This window comes from Notechis scutatus, chromosome 4 (genome assembly GCF_049901735.1).
Source record: "Notechis scutatus isolate UNSWTSFEM ecotype Mainland chromosome 4, rNotScu1.2, whole genome shotgun sequence".
Classification (NCBI taxonomy): Eukaryota; Metazoa; Chordata; class Lepidosauria; order Squamata; family Elapidae; genus Notechis; species Notechis scutatus.
In genome coordinates this window covers 71,777,029-71,793,593 of record NC_142012.1, presented here as the reverse complement: position 1 = coordinate 71,793,593, position 16,565 = coordinate 71,777,029, and the positions used below count along the sequence as shown (strand labels likewise).

General features: G+C 36.7%; 1 protein-coding gene across 4 annotated transcripts in view; it reads left to right on the top strand.

Annotated features, from left to right (window-relative positions):
- The window catches only part of GBF1 (golgi brefeldin A resistant guanine nucleotide exchange factor 1), a 348,645-nt gene extending 341,714 nt beyond the window's left edge, over positions 1–6,931 (top strand). For all 4 annotated transcript variants that reach the window (XM_087963724.1, XM_026674267.2, XM_026674268.2 and 1 more), the window contains exons 36-40: positions 461–562; positions 1,186–1,299; positions 2,443–2,620; positions 4,914–5,051; positions 6,238–6,931. In XM_087963724.1, coding sequence (XP_087819850.1) covers positions 461–562; positions 1,186–1,299; positions 2,443–2,620; positions 4,914–5,051; positions 6,238–6,509 — 804 coding nt within the window. In that variant the 3' untranslated portion in view covers positions 6,510–6,931. The remainder of the gene's footprint in view (positions 1–460; positions 563–1,185; positions 1,300–2,442; positions 2,621–4,913; positions 5,052–6,237) is intronic.
- The last annotated feature ends 9,634 nt before the right edge of the window (positions 6,932–16,565 follow it).

Below are 16,565 nucleotides of genomic sequence, written 5' to 3'. Positions count from 1 at the left end.
AACAATTCAGTTTAATTATTGAAATAATTTTTAAAAATTATTTTAATTTTTGTCATTCACATTTTATTTGTCCCTCCTTTGACATCCTTTCTTTAATTATTATATTTGACTATTTCTTATTATTATTAGTATAACTGTTGTCCTGTGGCAAGTTGTTTGCAGCGAGTTGACTGTGTTGAGTTGTAGACCCTTTTGGCTATGCCTATAAAATTGGCTATGAAAGCGATTTTTGTATTATGTGCTTTTGGTATGATATATAAAGTGAAGGAGACTAACAGGCACCAGTGCCTATTTTTGGCCTGTGGGTGGAAATTTATTTTATTAATACTATTTATTGATGAGTCAATCTGCTTCCTCTGCCGATCTACTAGTACTTAACTCCTGATTTGATTGCAGCCTGTATACAGTATTAGAGTTTTCTTTCTTAACTATTAGCAAATTCCACACCTTGGATCAATAGGTTCTGTTTCCTTTGTTGACCAAACTTCTGGAAAATATTAGCCCAGCAGATATTGGAGGGATGGAAGAGACCAGAATGAGAGCTTCAACTCTACTCTCCAAGGTATAAGGCTACTTCTCTTTTCAGATGATTTCTGACTGAATTGTAATGAAGAATCCTGTTAAGCAGATGAAAATGAAAATTGGATCCAGAATTTAGGCCCATTGCTATGGAAGACTGTCCAACAGGTTCTGTCACTGAAGAAGAACAAAAGCAAATGTGTTTACTTTTATCAGAGCACTTATGGGACTGGAAAACTGCCTCACAGCTTCCTTTGGGAGGCAATACAAGTTTTAAAAAAAGAGTCAATATTTTTTGCTACAAACATTATTTAAATATACATATTTAATTATTTCTATTCTATCTATAAATTCATGGGGGAACTTTTTTCAGCTTAAAAGGACTAGGTATGTTTTATGTGAAATTATAAAAAATTTTCTCCAGAATTTAAAGTCCTAATTTGATTCCTCATACATTTACCCAGAAAATTTTGTGCCACATTATAATTGTCACTAGTTAACCAACTCAGTTGGTTTTCATTTTTTATTAAGAATAAAAGAACAGTGTGCAACTTGGTCACTGATTTGGGGGGGGGGGATTTTTTTTAACATCACATGAAAGTCACTGCGGACAATAATCCTGCTGAATCCCACCCAAACTAAAGTCTCACTGTATTTTCTGTTTAGGTCTTCTTGCAACATTTGTCCCCACTCCTCTCTCTCCCAACATTTGCTGCTTTATGGCTGACAATATTGGATTTCATGGATAAATACATGCACGCTGGCTCCAGTGACTTGTTGGTAAGTAAGTGGAGGCTATCTTTAATTGTTAGTAGTTCTCTTTGCCAAGTTCAATTTTTTACTTCACCAATTTCTCAATAGCATGTGAAGACTAAGGTTGGAAGAAAAAAAACATAATCAAGGTCATGCAGCCTTAATTAGACTAAGTGCCACATTTATGTCTGGAAACCCATTCATAAAAATTGGATTAATAATAAATGTAGTATTTTAATTAACAATTATTTAATTCATTCTGTCCCACTTCTCTCCTTTCCCCATCCTGTAAACATACAGAATTATACATTACAGTATTTTCTATTATTCTCAGCTAGGTAACAAAAAGCTCACCTCTTCATAAGCAGATGTGACTGCAATATCCATTGCAAGAATGCACTCTGCTTGGAAAAATAAAAAGGAGAAATGTAGAGTTTTTCAGTTTCAAAGAAAGGAAATTAACTGATTATTTTAACAAACAGGATAAGGAGATGATAGATGATTTCCCCTTTCCTCCTGTTCCATCCAGTTGAAACAGAATCTAAAATTATCAGAGAAAAGGGTAGTCTTCTATTGATATCTCTTATGGCTTTTCATTCACTGCCTATTGGATGATAATCTCAGGAATCAAAAATATTTTGTCCCATGTGTCATACCAGCAATCATGGTAAAGAAGCAGTTTGGTCTAAAACAGCAGTGGTGCTATATCTAGGGTAAAAGAGAACAAAAAGAGGATTTTAACATTGTATTAAGATTTCAAGCATGGCAGGCAGTGAGGGATAATGGTGGCAGGAGCAGAGAGTCTCTGCCCCTACCAGCAGACCATGATTGGAATATCAAAAATTCAGGACAGTTAGACACAATTAAAATGTATTGTTATGCTATCATGAGATAGCATAAGGAAAAATTATTAAAACAGTCTAACTTTGGATGTAAATTAGGTTTCATGAAAAACAGACAAGTATTATACTATTGTCAGGTATTGCTGCAGCTCTCTCCCATTTCCTGGCAACTCAAGCAAAGTTGTAGGGTTAACTGTAGAAAGATGCCAAATTTTCTGTTCTAAAATTCAATTCCAAGTAATGACATTTGCTTCTTGCCATCAAAATTCAGTGGCAACTTTGCAGGAAGCTGCAGATCCTGAAAATATAAATATGTTTTGCCTTCCAGCCAGAAGCCATCCCTGAATCACTGAAGAATATGCTGCTAGTAATGGACACAGCTGGGATATTCCATAATGCTGATTCACGAACAGGCTACTCAGATCTATGGGAAATCACCTGGGAGCGCATAGACTGCTTTTTGCCAAAACTACGAGATGAACTCTTCAAACAGACAGTCATCCAAGGTATATTCAGAAGCCCATGTAGAGCCTTTGAACCTCAGAGTTACATGATTCTTTCTAGACCAAGATCCCTTAGAAAGAGGCTACTATTTGAGTTTTGGAAATCCACAGTCTAAAGCTGGGAATAACAATTTCCTTTTTATCACCTTCCTAAATTTAATTTGTTTTTATGTGTCGGTATTTCAGCTTTATCAAATTTCAACGTCAAACATTAAAATACTAACATAAAAGGGAAAGGGAATAAAAAACAAAAATAATACATCAAACAAAATTATACATCAAACAAATTTATAATAAAAATGACCTCCAACTTTATTTTAGTGCAAAGATTATAACAATAGAATCACATCCTCTAAACTTAAACAAATAACCCCAATCTATAAAATATCTTAAAATACCGTGTTTCTCATATAATAAGGCCAGGTCTTTTTTTTTTTTTTTTTGAGCCCCGAAAAAATGGCTAGGCCATCTTTTCGGGGGTGACTTAATTCCCCCCCCCTTTGCATCTTCGGGCGGGCGGGTGGCGACGGCTTGGATGTTGACCTCGGCATTGGTGGGGCACTTAGTATCGGGGTCAACGCAGGCAGCACCATATCCGGGTATGCAACAAAAGTACTTCCTAACGGCAAGCCCCCCCACCATTCCCCCCATTTCGCATGTTTTAATATAGGCCTTAATTTGGGGGGAGGGGCTTAATTTCATTTCATGCCTATAAAACATGCTGGGACTTCCTATTGGGGGAGGCCGTATTGTTGGAGAAACAGGTTACTAATAAAAAACTTACTATAGGAGATGATCAGGCTGAGCCAGATGAAGCACGCCATCAGTTTGGACACACCCACAAAATATTTAAGTCCATCCCTTCTTGAATTCCATCTACCCTCAATTTGCCTTAACCATTAGTAGTTCAGATTCTTGCATGGAATACATTTGCATTCAGCTGAACGTTCAGGTTCCTGATTTCTTATGTCTGACACTTACTAAAAAAATTCATAAAATTCTCTTAATTGTATCTGAGACATAGTAAATTATCAAATTATCAACCTTATATTTAAAAAGATATTACATCAGCTAAAATTTACTCCTGTAGAGGATATTGAACACACTATGTACAGGTAGTGCTTAATTAACATTAATTGAGACCAGAATTTCTAAGCAATGCTATCATAAAGCATGGTGTCATGTGACTACATCATTTGCTGATGGCAAACTTGGCACTCTTGGTGAGGTCATGAAGTGAGGATCCCAGGTCATTGCAAGTCCCAGGCAAATCACTGCATGAACACTGTGTGCCGGGGTTGCTGCTCTGGGCAGGGGAGGTATCTGAGTGGCCCACAAGGTGGACTATGAGTGCGGTGGAGCCAGGTTGTCAGAACATACCTGTGCTTTGCTGTCATTCAGTGCCAGTCTTCCATGGACCCTGGGATCAGGGTGGGTGAACGTAAATGCTTGGGGGAAAGTGAAACTATGGAAAGAAACCTTGAAGAGTCCTCAATATCTTTTCCGTGGGAGAGGAATGCAACTGCAGGAGTGACTGTTTGAAAAACAACTCTTTTAAAACTGATTGGATAATGTGGGGGACCAACAGTGAGAAGTGTTTGGGAGGGGAAAGTGATACCTAGGGATTTAGCACGTGAAACTCAGTTCTGGCTTTGCTCAGTTCTGGCTCAGTTCTTTTCTTGACCATTAGTAAGCTGTATCTTTCTCAACAAGTGGAATTAAGGATTGTTCTTACTTAAAGGTACAAGGATTGCTGTTACCAGGTGGTGGAGGGTATAAGTGACTTACTGAAATAACTTGCAACCTTCCCTGCTGGTTTCCCCAGAGTTTGCTTCTGGGAAGTCAGCAGCAATCTTGCAAATGGTGATCACGTGACTGCAAGAAACTGCAACTGTTGTAAGTTTTCACACTCTGAAAGCCAAGCATTCAGAATGTGGTCATATGACGTTGGGGATGTTGGGATAGCTAAAACTTTGAGGATCAGTTTAGCTACCACTTGATTAGCACCCTAACTTTGAATGGTCCCTAAATGAATGGTCAATTTAATGAGGATCACCTGTAGTTTAATTGCTTATATTATTAAATAATGTAATAATATAATTTAATAATTATATTAAAACTTGTTTGATCACAGAAATCCAAGTTCTAGCTTCAAACGGGTTTTAATAAAATGTATGTATTAGGGTATTTTGCATGTTTTTAATGGTTTGTTGTGCAGATACATAAGGGGCCATAGTCTGAATGCAGCTTTATTTGAGGGATGTTTATAATACTGCTCCTTGCTGTTTTTATTTAGACCCAGTTTCTACCTTACCAGTAGAAGTACATTCTCCAAAACCATCAATATCTGCTCAGACCCATTCCTCTGAAGAGGATTCCAGACCATCTACTCATTCAGTATCATCTGAGAAGTTTCCAGAACTACCAGCCAGTGGTAGGTCTATATTTTCTACAAGATGGACTATGAATATAAGAGAATAGAAAAAAAAGAAAAAATTAATCACTGCTCATGATCACATAATCATAGGGAAATATGCTAGGCAAGGATGAATCATTTGTTTTATTCTTCAGAAAAAAATTTATTCTGCTTTTTTCTTAAAATGTTTTTTAAATAAGTATTTAAGAAGCAAAATTTAAAGTGCATGAAAAACAATCAGTTAAATCTTTACAATCCAGCCCAGTAGATTAGACCCCCCCTCCCTTTTACAGAGACAAATTACAAATTGAGCCAAAGTATCTGCCTGGTGGTGGAAAGTTATCATAGAAAGGCAAGGTTGAGTTAAATTAAAGAATGAAAATAAAATGGTTTTGAAGTGGGGTGTGAAATGAAGAAGAGGTCCAGGACAGAGGTGATATTCAACAGGTTCTGACCAGTTCTGGAGAACCAGTAGCAGAAATTTTGAGTAGTTTGGAGTTTGGAGACCCGGCAAATACCACCTCTGACTAGAGATTTTACAGTATCCTTCCCCTGCCATGCCCAACAAGCCACACCCACAGAACCGGAAGTAAAACATACAAGAATGGATATATCAAAACCTATTTACTGGGCCAATGAGAATCATACAGTTAAAGTAAAACATAGACAAGTTGCTTATGCTCATTAAAAACTTCACTTCATCAGATGCAAAGAACAGCTAGAGTGGGATTGATGGGATTTAAATGTATACTGCAATGGAATGGAAAAGGCAAGAAAGATAGCTGGTTATGAAGATGAGGTCAACAGATGAGACAGGTTATGAGGACTTTGACAACTTGATGACTATCCCTATATTCCTCATATTCACCCCCGTTTAAATCTTTAAACAGCCACTCTGTTTAAGGATCTGCTCTCTGATGGTGAGCTGCAGCACACAAATGCTTGTGCTTTTGAATAAAATTCTTTAGTGGGGAAAGAAGCTCCCAGACTTCTGATTTTTGTCACTGTAGGATACCACCCCTCTCCTATAATGTCTACAAATTTTACATGGATATTATACAAGAAAACCCCATTGCAGACATGAACATTCATTTTCTAAGGACTTGGAAGAGCTCAGAATGAATTGGTTGAAATTTGGGGAAGTAATAGAGACTAATTTCCCTCTCATAAAAATGAGAAGTTTGTTATTTTTTTCCCCCTGCAGATTCTGAGAATGCCTGCATTTCCAGTCACTTTGGATCACATTTTGCCTCTCCAGCAACACCTGGAAAGATGAACCTGGCTACAGATATTCCTCCAGCAGTGGCACAGCAGCCTCTTATTCTTCAACCACTAGCTTCCCCCTTACAAGTGGGAGTGCCACCTTTGTCTCTGCCTATAATTCTGAACCCAGCTCTCATAGAGGCAACCTCCCCTGTACCTCTTTTGGCTACCCAGCAGTCTACTGACTCCATCACAATTTCTGAAATAAATTAAAGGAAAAAGAAGTTGAGTAAAGGAATGATGGATTCTGATCATGACTGAAGTCCAACTGAAGTTATGCTTGCCCTAGAGAAGGCCCTAAGCAGAAGGATAGCATCCCAAAATAAACATTCTGAGGTGACAATCTTCCAGCTCCTCCTTGCTTTAAAGTTAAAGTTTTCAGTAGAGGCCCGATTCCTTTCAGAATAGAGCAAGAAGGCCAGATGTTGTAAGAATCAAGCAAAGAAATATCCAGCTTCTGTATAACTTTGCTTCACTGTCAGCATTCCTTGCGTAGGTTTCCTGTCAGCATTCCTTGCGTAGGCTTGTAGTTTTGCCAGAGTAAACTGAGCTTTCTCAGAGGATTAGAAGGGTCACTGAATAAAATTTGAAACTGTGGAAAAGCTGCATCTAAAATAAAAGAAAGAAAATAATAATCTCAGATTCCTTTGTAAACTTCATTAGGGTTAGCATTGGTGGGGTGCTTCTGTTTTTATTTTAAAATTGCTGAGTGCCTCCCAGGCAATCCAATCTAGTGTTTGCTACTTCCTATCAAAAGGTACTGACATGAAGGGAAGATCTGCAATAGGCAAATAATACTTACTATACCTCCTTCAGGAATGGACTGCAAAATGTTTTTTTCAATCTTTTTTGCAGTCTTTCACTTAGGAAAGACGTGAGTATGTATGTGTGTGTATATAAGCATGTGGATTAGGGGGAGTGTATGTGTGAGTATGGGGGTGTGTGTATATGGAGTTAATTGACTTTTTAGGATGAAATGAAAATTGCCTGTAAATGAAATATGGCTTAGATGTTTATTTCTTTATGTCTCTAATATGTTGCCTTTTCATTCTACATTATTTTGGAAAATTAGAGGTTATCACTATTGGCCAATTATCAAGAATCACCCTTTTTGAAACAAGAGAGTATAGATAGGGTGTGTTGAATCATTGTTGACTCCTGGCAACTTCCCCTTTTTTTTCTTGGAAAGATTTTGGAAGTGGTTTGCCCTTGCCTGCTTGAGAGGGCGTGACTGGGCCAGCTTTGTGCCTAAAGAGGGACTGGAACTGTCTCTCAGTTTCTAATGTGTTGCCTTAGTCACTACACCAAACTAGATTTTATACCCTATGTACACCCAAACAGATTCTACACCATTTTTGACAGATGGCAGTCGCAAGATGAATCTCCCACAACTTCTGAAGACAAGCTATTTCATTGGTTGATTGCTCTCACTGTCAGAAGATGTCTCCTTATTTCCAGGTTGAATCTCTCCTTTCTATCTATAATTCCTTGTCTGGTCTCCAGGTGCTTTGGACAATAGCTTGACTATTGTCTCTGTGGCAGCCCCTCAAATATTGGAACACTGCTATTGTATCTCCCTGATCCTTTACTAAACTAGCCATGCCTAATTCCTGTAACCATTCATCGTATGTTTTAGCCTCCAGTCCCCTTATCTTGGTTGTTCTTCTATGCACTCTTTCAACATCTTTTTTATAGTGTTATAACTAAAACTGGATGCAGTACTCTAGGTGTACTGTAAGGCTTTATAAAGTGGTATTAGTATGATCTTGATCTTGATTGAATCAAGATTAATGCAATTTAGAATTGGATTAGCTTTTTTGGTTGCCACCACAATTTGATTGTCCACTAAGACTCAAATTTCCCTCTCACAGTTACTGGTATTAAGCCTGGTTTCACTCAGTCTACATGTGTACTTTTGGTTGTTCTTGCCTAAGTGTAAATTCTTTACACTGAATTTCATTTTGTTACATACGGCCCAGTGTTCAAGTCTTTCAAGATCCGTTTGGATCTTGAGTCTATTTTCTAGGGTGTTGACTATTCCTACCAGTTTAGTATCATCCACAAATTTGGTAAGTTCCCATTCTATTCCCTCATCTAAGTCATTTATCTTCATAAATATTGAAGTGTACTGGGCCTAATACGGAACCATTCCTTACAAAGACTTAGTACCATTAAGGAATACTCGTTGAATACAGTTTGTCAGTCAGTTACAAATCCATCTGATGGTGATGTTATCTATCCCACTTTTTTCTAGCTTACCAAGAAGCAGGTTGTGGTCTACTTTGTTGAATGCCTTGATGAAGTCTAAGTATACTATCTCCACAGTATTTTGCTGGTCTACTATTTTAGTTGAAAAATGAAATAATTGGCATGTTCTGTTTTTAACAAATCCATGCTGACTTCCAGTTATTACTTTACTCATTTCTAGATGTTGGCAGATTTGGGTTTTTTTATTATCTTTTCCAGTATCTTCCTGAGTTAGGCTGATTGGTCTGAGTATTGATGTTATTGATTAACAGGCTGATTGTCTCCCCTCCTTTTTCCTGCCCCCCTCCTTTTTTTTTTTTTTTTGAAGATGGGAACCACATCAACTACTAGTTTACTACCAGAGGGTAGTTCTCCGTTGCTCCAGGATTTTTGAAATATGTGGTACAGTGGTTCTGAGATGATATCTGCCAGCTCCTTTAGAACTCTGGGATGTAATCAGGTCCCCGTGATTCATCAAGATCAGACAGGTGTTCTCTTACCATTTTTTTTAGCTTATTTTAACTTTTATTTCTAGGCTGTTTTTTACAGTTATGTTTTTGGTAGATTGGGATATTATTTCTTATTGTGTGAAGACTGATGCAAAGAATGAGTTAAGTAGTTCTGTTTTCTCTCTGCTGCCTGTTACTTCTTTGCCATCTTCTCTCTTTAGTGGACCAGCTGTTTCCTTGATTATTTTTCCTTGTTATTTATATGTTGTAAGTTTTATTATTATCTTTGACTTTTGCTGCAAGTCTTTGTTCATTCTGGGCCTTTCCTTTCCTGACTTTGTCTTTACAGATTCTTGCTATCTGCTGATATTCTGCATTTAGTTATGTGTCTTCTTTCCATTTTTTCCTTTTTGTCTTTCAATTTGTCAGAGAAATCTTTGTGTAACCATGCTGATTTCTTCTTCAGTTCTTGTTTTTCTTTTTCAGTGGTATTGTGCTGGACTTTTATGATCATATTTTTCAGTCTCCCAAGTTTCTTGAGTGGTTTTTTTGCTTAAAGATTTTCATCCAAGAAATCTTTCCTAAGTTCTCTCTGAGTTTATTATAATTAGCTCTTTTAAAATCTAGGACTCTATTGTTTGTGTGTTTGCATTATGTTGAATTCCAGTATGACATGGTCAACCCAAGATTTCTGCAATTTCAACTCCCTCTATCTTCTTCTCTGTTTGTAAGTCCAGAAATGGCTGTCTCTCTAGTTCCCTCTCTAGTTCCTTTTGGACAACAAAGTTATCAGCTAGGTTGGTCAGGAACCTATTCAATTTCAAATTTGGTGAGGAATTATTCCTCTAATTGATGTCAGGGTAATTGAAGTATTGTAGTGTATTTCACAGATATATTTGTTAGTTGGTTGGCAAAAAGTATATCTATTTTTCCTGCTTGGTTGAGTGGCCTATGGAATGTCATTCTTTTTTCTAGGAGGTTTTTGTCTTTGATTCCGTGCATTTCTGTAATAATGTAGTGCAACTCCATCTCTTCTATTATGGGGTGTGGTTTTTTGAACAGTTTGTATCTTTCTATCAGTATATTCTAGTCATGGATTTCATCCCACCAAGTTTCTGTAATTCCTTCATATCTATCTTCATGTATTAATAGTTCAGTTTCACCCAGTTCCCCCAAACTTTGTCTGTTTGTATATAGGCACTTGAGGTCTTTATGTCTGGCTCTGGATATGCTTCCAATATTTGATATTTGAGTTTGTCTTCCTTGCCATCCCATTATTTGACTTGTTTTCTAGGGTGTTTTGCATGGAATCCTTTCTTCTACAACCAAATAGGACTACAGTATCTTGTATCCATCAGATTCCGTGTTGCTCTTTCTTTCTACAGTGTAGCCAAATTCTATATGTCCAACATGTGCCCCACAAACATTCTTAAACAATAATAAAAGAGAGATGGCTATATCTTTATATGGAAATGTATCCAAAGAAAAGGCAAACAAAAAGGATACCATTCTGTGCATTAAGAGAGATAATACACTGTAGAAATTAAAACTCCAGTTAAAATCTGTTTAAATGCCACATTTTTGAAATGTAAATAAATCAGACCAAGTTAAATAACTTCAGAATTCCTTCCACCTTCAATATATGCTGTACAGTTTGATTAAAAAACAAACTGAATTTTTTTAGGAGAGAAAAATAATCAAGCCCATATAAAATTCACACAGTGAAGACAGTTATCAACAAGCGGAGAAAATAGTTAACAGTGACATTATGAAGAACTGGATTCCCTCCAAAATTGATGAAAAAACAACAAGAAAACTGGTCTAAAAGGTCTATTAAAGGTGCTGCAGGATTTCTAGCAAATACTGGTTGAGTACTACATATAACAACAATCTCTCGTATTCTTCATATGACTGGGTAGAGCAGTAGTGGCTAATCTTTTTCGGCTCCCATGCCGATAATTGCGCGCGCGCTCGCTTGCAACACAGGGGTAGGGCCTTTTCAGATAGAAAACATCAATGCCTGGCTATTTTTTGCAAAAACCTACATTAAGTCTGGCAAAAGTATGTGGGAAAATATGTTACAGTCTAATGAGACCAAAGTTGAACTTTTTGGCCATAATTCCCAAAAGTACATTTGGTGCAAAAACAATTGTACATCACCTTTTGGTACACATACCTATAGTGAAGAATGGTGGTAGCAACATTATTCTTTTCTTCAGCTTGATTTTATACAAGGTGGAGGAAATTATGAACAGTTCCAAATATCAATCAATTATGGCACAAAACCTTCATAACTCTTTTTTTTTGTAAATTTTATTGGTTTTTAAAGACAAACAAAAACAAACAAAACATAAAAACATCCAACTTTCTTCCATAAGTGTACAAGCAGTGTGTCGGTTGGTTTACAAATTTTTTGTGCATCCATTTCATAATCTCAATTACAATTACATTGCATAATAACTCATATTATCAATCAAAAATTAAATACCCTAGTATTATTAATCAATCATTTGACTATAATTTTGTTCATTCATACTTTGTGAGATAACTATAATTTACTTAACTTTTTTTTTATAACAATTCATATAATCCTCCCAAATCTATCTAGAAACATTTTATAGATATAATAATAAAAAAGAAAAGAAATACATCTTTATATATTCATTGTTTTCTAAAATTCTACATATTTTAATATTATATTTTATTGTCTAACCATTGATAGAAAAGATCCCAAATTTTGTAAAATTGTTTGTCCTCTTGTTCTCTAATTTCAAATGTCAATCTACTCATTTCAGCACATTCCAATATTTTCTTAACAGTTTCCTCCTGCGATGGTATTTTCTCATTTTTCCAATTTTTAGCAAATACAATCCTAGCCGCTGTTAATACATTTACAATCAAATATTCTAAATCTTTACTGTATGTATCAGATAGAATTCCCAATAAAAATATCGCTGGTTTCAAATCTATATGTTTTTTTGTCATTTTTTCCAACTACGTGTGGATTTTAGTCCAGTATTTTCTCGCATCCGCACAAGTCCACCACATATTAGTAGAGCCAGGTATCTGATGACATTTCCAACATTTTTCAGATTTATTCTTGAACATTCTTGTTATTCTTGTCGGGGGAAAATGCCACCTGTAAAACATCTTATACAAATTTTCTTTAAATGCTGTTGACATTGTCATTTTATAATTTTGAGACCACAATTTTTGCCATTTCTCTAAATCAATCCCATATCCAAAATTCTTTCCCCAAGCAATCATAGTTTCTTTAACTTGTTCTTCTTCTAGTTTAATTTCTAATAGATATCCATACAGTTTTTTAATCACCTTTTCATCAGTACCTGTCAAAATCTTATCTAAGTCAGTCAATTTATAATAAAAACCTTCTGTTTTAAAATCCTTATCATACCTTGAGTGTATTTGCGCATATGAAAACCAATTCATCTTTATACCTTGTTCCTCTAGTTTTTGCATAGATTTAAGTTCACCCTTTTCATTCAATATTTCCCCATATCTAACTGTTTGTTCCTTCTTGTATATTATAGGATAAGAAAATGCTTCAATAGTCGATAACCAGACTGGAATTTTCAAATAGCATTGCCTTTTAGTCTTCTCCCAGTTTAACCAAAATATATGATGTCTTCTAAAATAGCCCTGTGTTTTGGTTCCCTTTTTTATGGTAATAAAAAAGCATGCCACCCCAACAACAAATCATGTCCTTCTAATGTCAACAATCTAGTATTTCTTAATGTTATCCATTCCTTAGCCCACATCAAGTTTGTAGCTTGATAGTACAACTCCCAATTAGGCAAACCAAATCATCCTCTAATTCTAGCATCTTGCAAAAGTTTTAACTTTATTCTCGCTTTCTTACCTTGCCATATATATTTCAACACAATGGTAGAAGGAAAAAAGCCCAATAATAATAATAAAAAGGAGAGAAAATTTCTTCAGTTCTTCTAAGCCTTAATCCAATCAATAGTTAGTGAAAAGGAAGGGAAGAAACAATTTTTTTTAAGAGAACAAAAAAAGAAAAGGAGAAAAAAAAAATCTTCAGGTTCTTCACCACCTTAATCCAAGTAAAAGGTCTCAAAAATAGAAAAATAAAAACATAAAGATGAACCAAAAGTATGAATGGAAAAAGCAAGAAATCCCAGAGAAGGGGAAAAAAAGACACACACACACACACACACACACACACTTTTTTTTGAGGCTTTCCCTTTAAAATAAAAAGCAAAGATGGAAATATTACAAAAATGAAAGCTTTTTTTTTTTTAAGGAATACAGTAAAGCTGGTAAGGAGGGGTAGCACAACTTAAAAAAAATTAAAAGAACACACTGCACTTTATTATACTTTAATAAGGCTCTTATTATAACTCTCTTCTCCACAAACTTCAAAACCAAGCTTCAGTTGTTGATAGAAATCCAGAAGAATTCCAGAAATCCAGGTGTGCAATAACACTCTCCCGTGCTCTTCCCTCTATCTTATCATGCAATGTCCTTGAAAGGGAGTCTCTGATCTTTCTTCTCAGCTTTCTCAGCTTCGTCTAAGACAGGGGTCCCCAACCACCGGTCCGTGGACCGGTCCGCGGAACAGGTCCTACCGGGCCGCTGGCTTGCTGGGCGCCGCCATCTTTTTTTGATGAAAAAGTGCTTCCGGTGAGCTTTTCCGGTAGAAAGCTCACTGGAAGCACGTTTTCATCAAAAAAGATGGCGGACCAGCGCTTCCGGTGAGCTTTTCCAGGTAGAAAGCTCACCGGAAGCACGTTTTCATAAAAAAAAAGATGGCAGCGCCCAGCTGATGCCGGTACCGGGCCGCGGCGCCCAGCTGATGCCGGTACCGGGCCACGGCGTAAAAAAGGTTGGGGATCACTGGTCTAAGATATTTTCAAGCCTCTAGTTGGCAGTGTTACAAAGTTTCTTAAGTCACTTTCCCCCTCCTTTCCCAGGCAAAACATATATATATTCATTGTATCCATCTGTCTTATACAATTTCCTTATTCTCTTCCAACATTCTTCTAGCGTTTTATTAATTCAAACATAGACAAACAAAACACAAAACATAAATACATAAAACTTCTTTTTGGAAAGCGGCTTACCCCGGGTTACATCTTTTTGTACAGACATAAATCAAATTCATGCTCACTTAATATACTATTTCATATCTTATTTAACATTCTATATTTTCTATATATTTTCTCTCTTCATTCACTCTCTTAATTCTATTTTATTTATTTCATCTCAATTTAGATAATTATACTTGCATCTTTTGTCCGTTCTCTTTCAATTATCTATTTATCTTTTCTTTCTAATACAATATTTCTCCTGTAATCACTGGTTGAAGTATGACAACTTTTTATCTTTCCCCTAAATTTAACAGTTAAAATAATACATACTTTCCATACTGATTCTGCTTAGTACATTCTAAGTATTACATTTTAGAATAATAAAACAAAAAAAAGAGAATTAAGTTTATAAGATAGTAAAAACAATATTCCATAGAAAGGTAAACTTTATTGTTAAATCTTAAACATTTTTATACATTCCCTTTAATGCATTATTAACTCATATAATATTTCAGTTTATATACTAATATCTACAATACAATCTTATGTACTTTTGCAGAATCATTTTTTAGATTATAATTTACCCTTTGTCTCTGAAAAAAAACCTGTTTTTTAACATCTTGTTTTAAACCTTTATGACTTCTCTTTCCTTTTTCCCTTCCTTTCTTATCAATTCTAGCCTTTTTGCCCCCCATCTCTTAAACTCCCCTCTCTTAATCTTCCCTCTCTGTTGTATTTCTCTTTTCTGTTGCTTTCTGACACTGTATCGATTTTTCATCATATTTTTCCCTTTCTTGGTTGCTTTTTTAAGTTCTGAATTCTCCATTTTCTTCCCCCCCTTTCTCTTTTCTTCCTCAAGTAAGATTGTCTGTCCATTAAAGATGGCTTCTTCTCCTTCATCCCAGCCTTCTTGTTGTTGTATTTCTTGGTAGGTAGAAATCGCCATTTCTAAAAAGTGAAAAATAGATCCAGAAGAGCCCTTGCCTTCTTGTTCCTCTTCTTTTAGCTTTTAAAATTCCATTTGCAATTCCTCAACAGATAATGCCATTTTTTTTTCTTAAGAACAACCCAAATGTTTTTAATCTTTCAAGAAATAGTTCCCAAAAATCCCAAAGTCACAAAGCAATCAAAATCAAAACAAATTGTTTCATTTAGCACTTTCTTCTTTTTATATTTTCTCTTCCTGGGGTAGAGTTCAATTACACAGTTCCAAAGTAATTTTTTAGAAGTCTTATTACCTTTTATTTCTGGTCATATAAACTCCAAGCAGTCTCCTTCAGTACAATCTTAAAATAAGTTCTTTACCTCTTCCCTCCCACTTAGGTTTTAGTTTTTAATTCCAATGTTCAGAAATCTTTTATCCCCTTGGCTTTAAATTTCAAGTTTAGTTACCTTCTGTGCCCAAGCAGGTTTTTCTGATTTCCATCAGCTATTTCCATGGGGAGGGAGAGTGAGAGAAAATAACTTTCCCTTTCAATTTTCTTCTGCCGCTTTCCAGTCTTCTTAGGAAACAATGTATCATTCAAGCAATTAAAATTCCAGGGTGTTTAAAAGTTCCTTGTTGTCCCGGTTCAGCCAAAAAACTTTCACTTTCTCCAACTTCCTCCTGCACAATCTTACCCAGCTGCAGGCTTCTTTGTGGCGGCCATTGCTGACCGCCGCTCCACCGCCTTGGGAAAAAGGAGTTTAGCCGGCTGAGGAGGGGGTTTGTGATACCCCCAAACCCCTATCCGGATCTCCTCTATCTTCGGTTGCCTCTACGGGGCAACCATATCCTCCAGATCCAGCTGGATCGGAGGCACTTTGGTGGCGAGCGCAGCAGGAACTGCGCACGATCGCGGATTCCTGCCACCGCCGAAGCCTTGAAAACCGGAAATCCTATCTTTCTACCTACCTACCTACCTATTTACCTACCTACCTACCTATCCATCCATCCATTCATCCATCCATCCAAAATGTCTGTCTGTCTATCTTCCTGCCTGCCTGCCTCCCTCCCTCCCTATCTACCTAGCTATCCATACATACACCCAAAAGGTCTGTCTGTCTGCCTTCCTGCCTGCCTCCCTCCCTCCCTCCCTATCCACCTACCTATCCATACATTCATCCAAAAGGTCTGCCTGCCTGCCTGCCCACCCACCCACCCACCCACCCACCTATCTATCTATATCTACCAATATATCTACCTACCTACCTACCTATCTATTTATCTATCCATCTACCTACCTACCTACCTACCTCTCTCTCTCTCTCTCTCCTTCTGTCTCCCTCCCTCCATTCCTCCATGTTCGAAGCCTGGCCCCACAGGCACATTGGGCAAAGCCGGGAGGGAGGGAGGGGGAGAGAGAAAGAGAGAGAGACAGAGACAGAGACAGAGAGACAGAGAGAGAGAGAGACAGAGAGACCTGATGCATCAGATTGAAATGAGGCCGAGTTTAGACTTACATCTTTGCCAGCATCTTTGCCAGCTCATTGAAACCTCTTTGGCTTCTATTAAAGGTTTT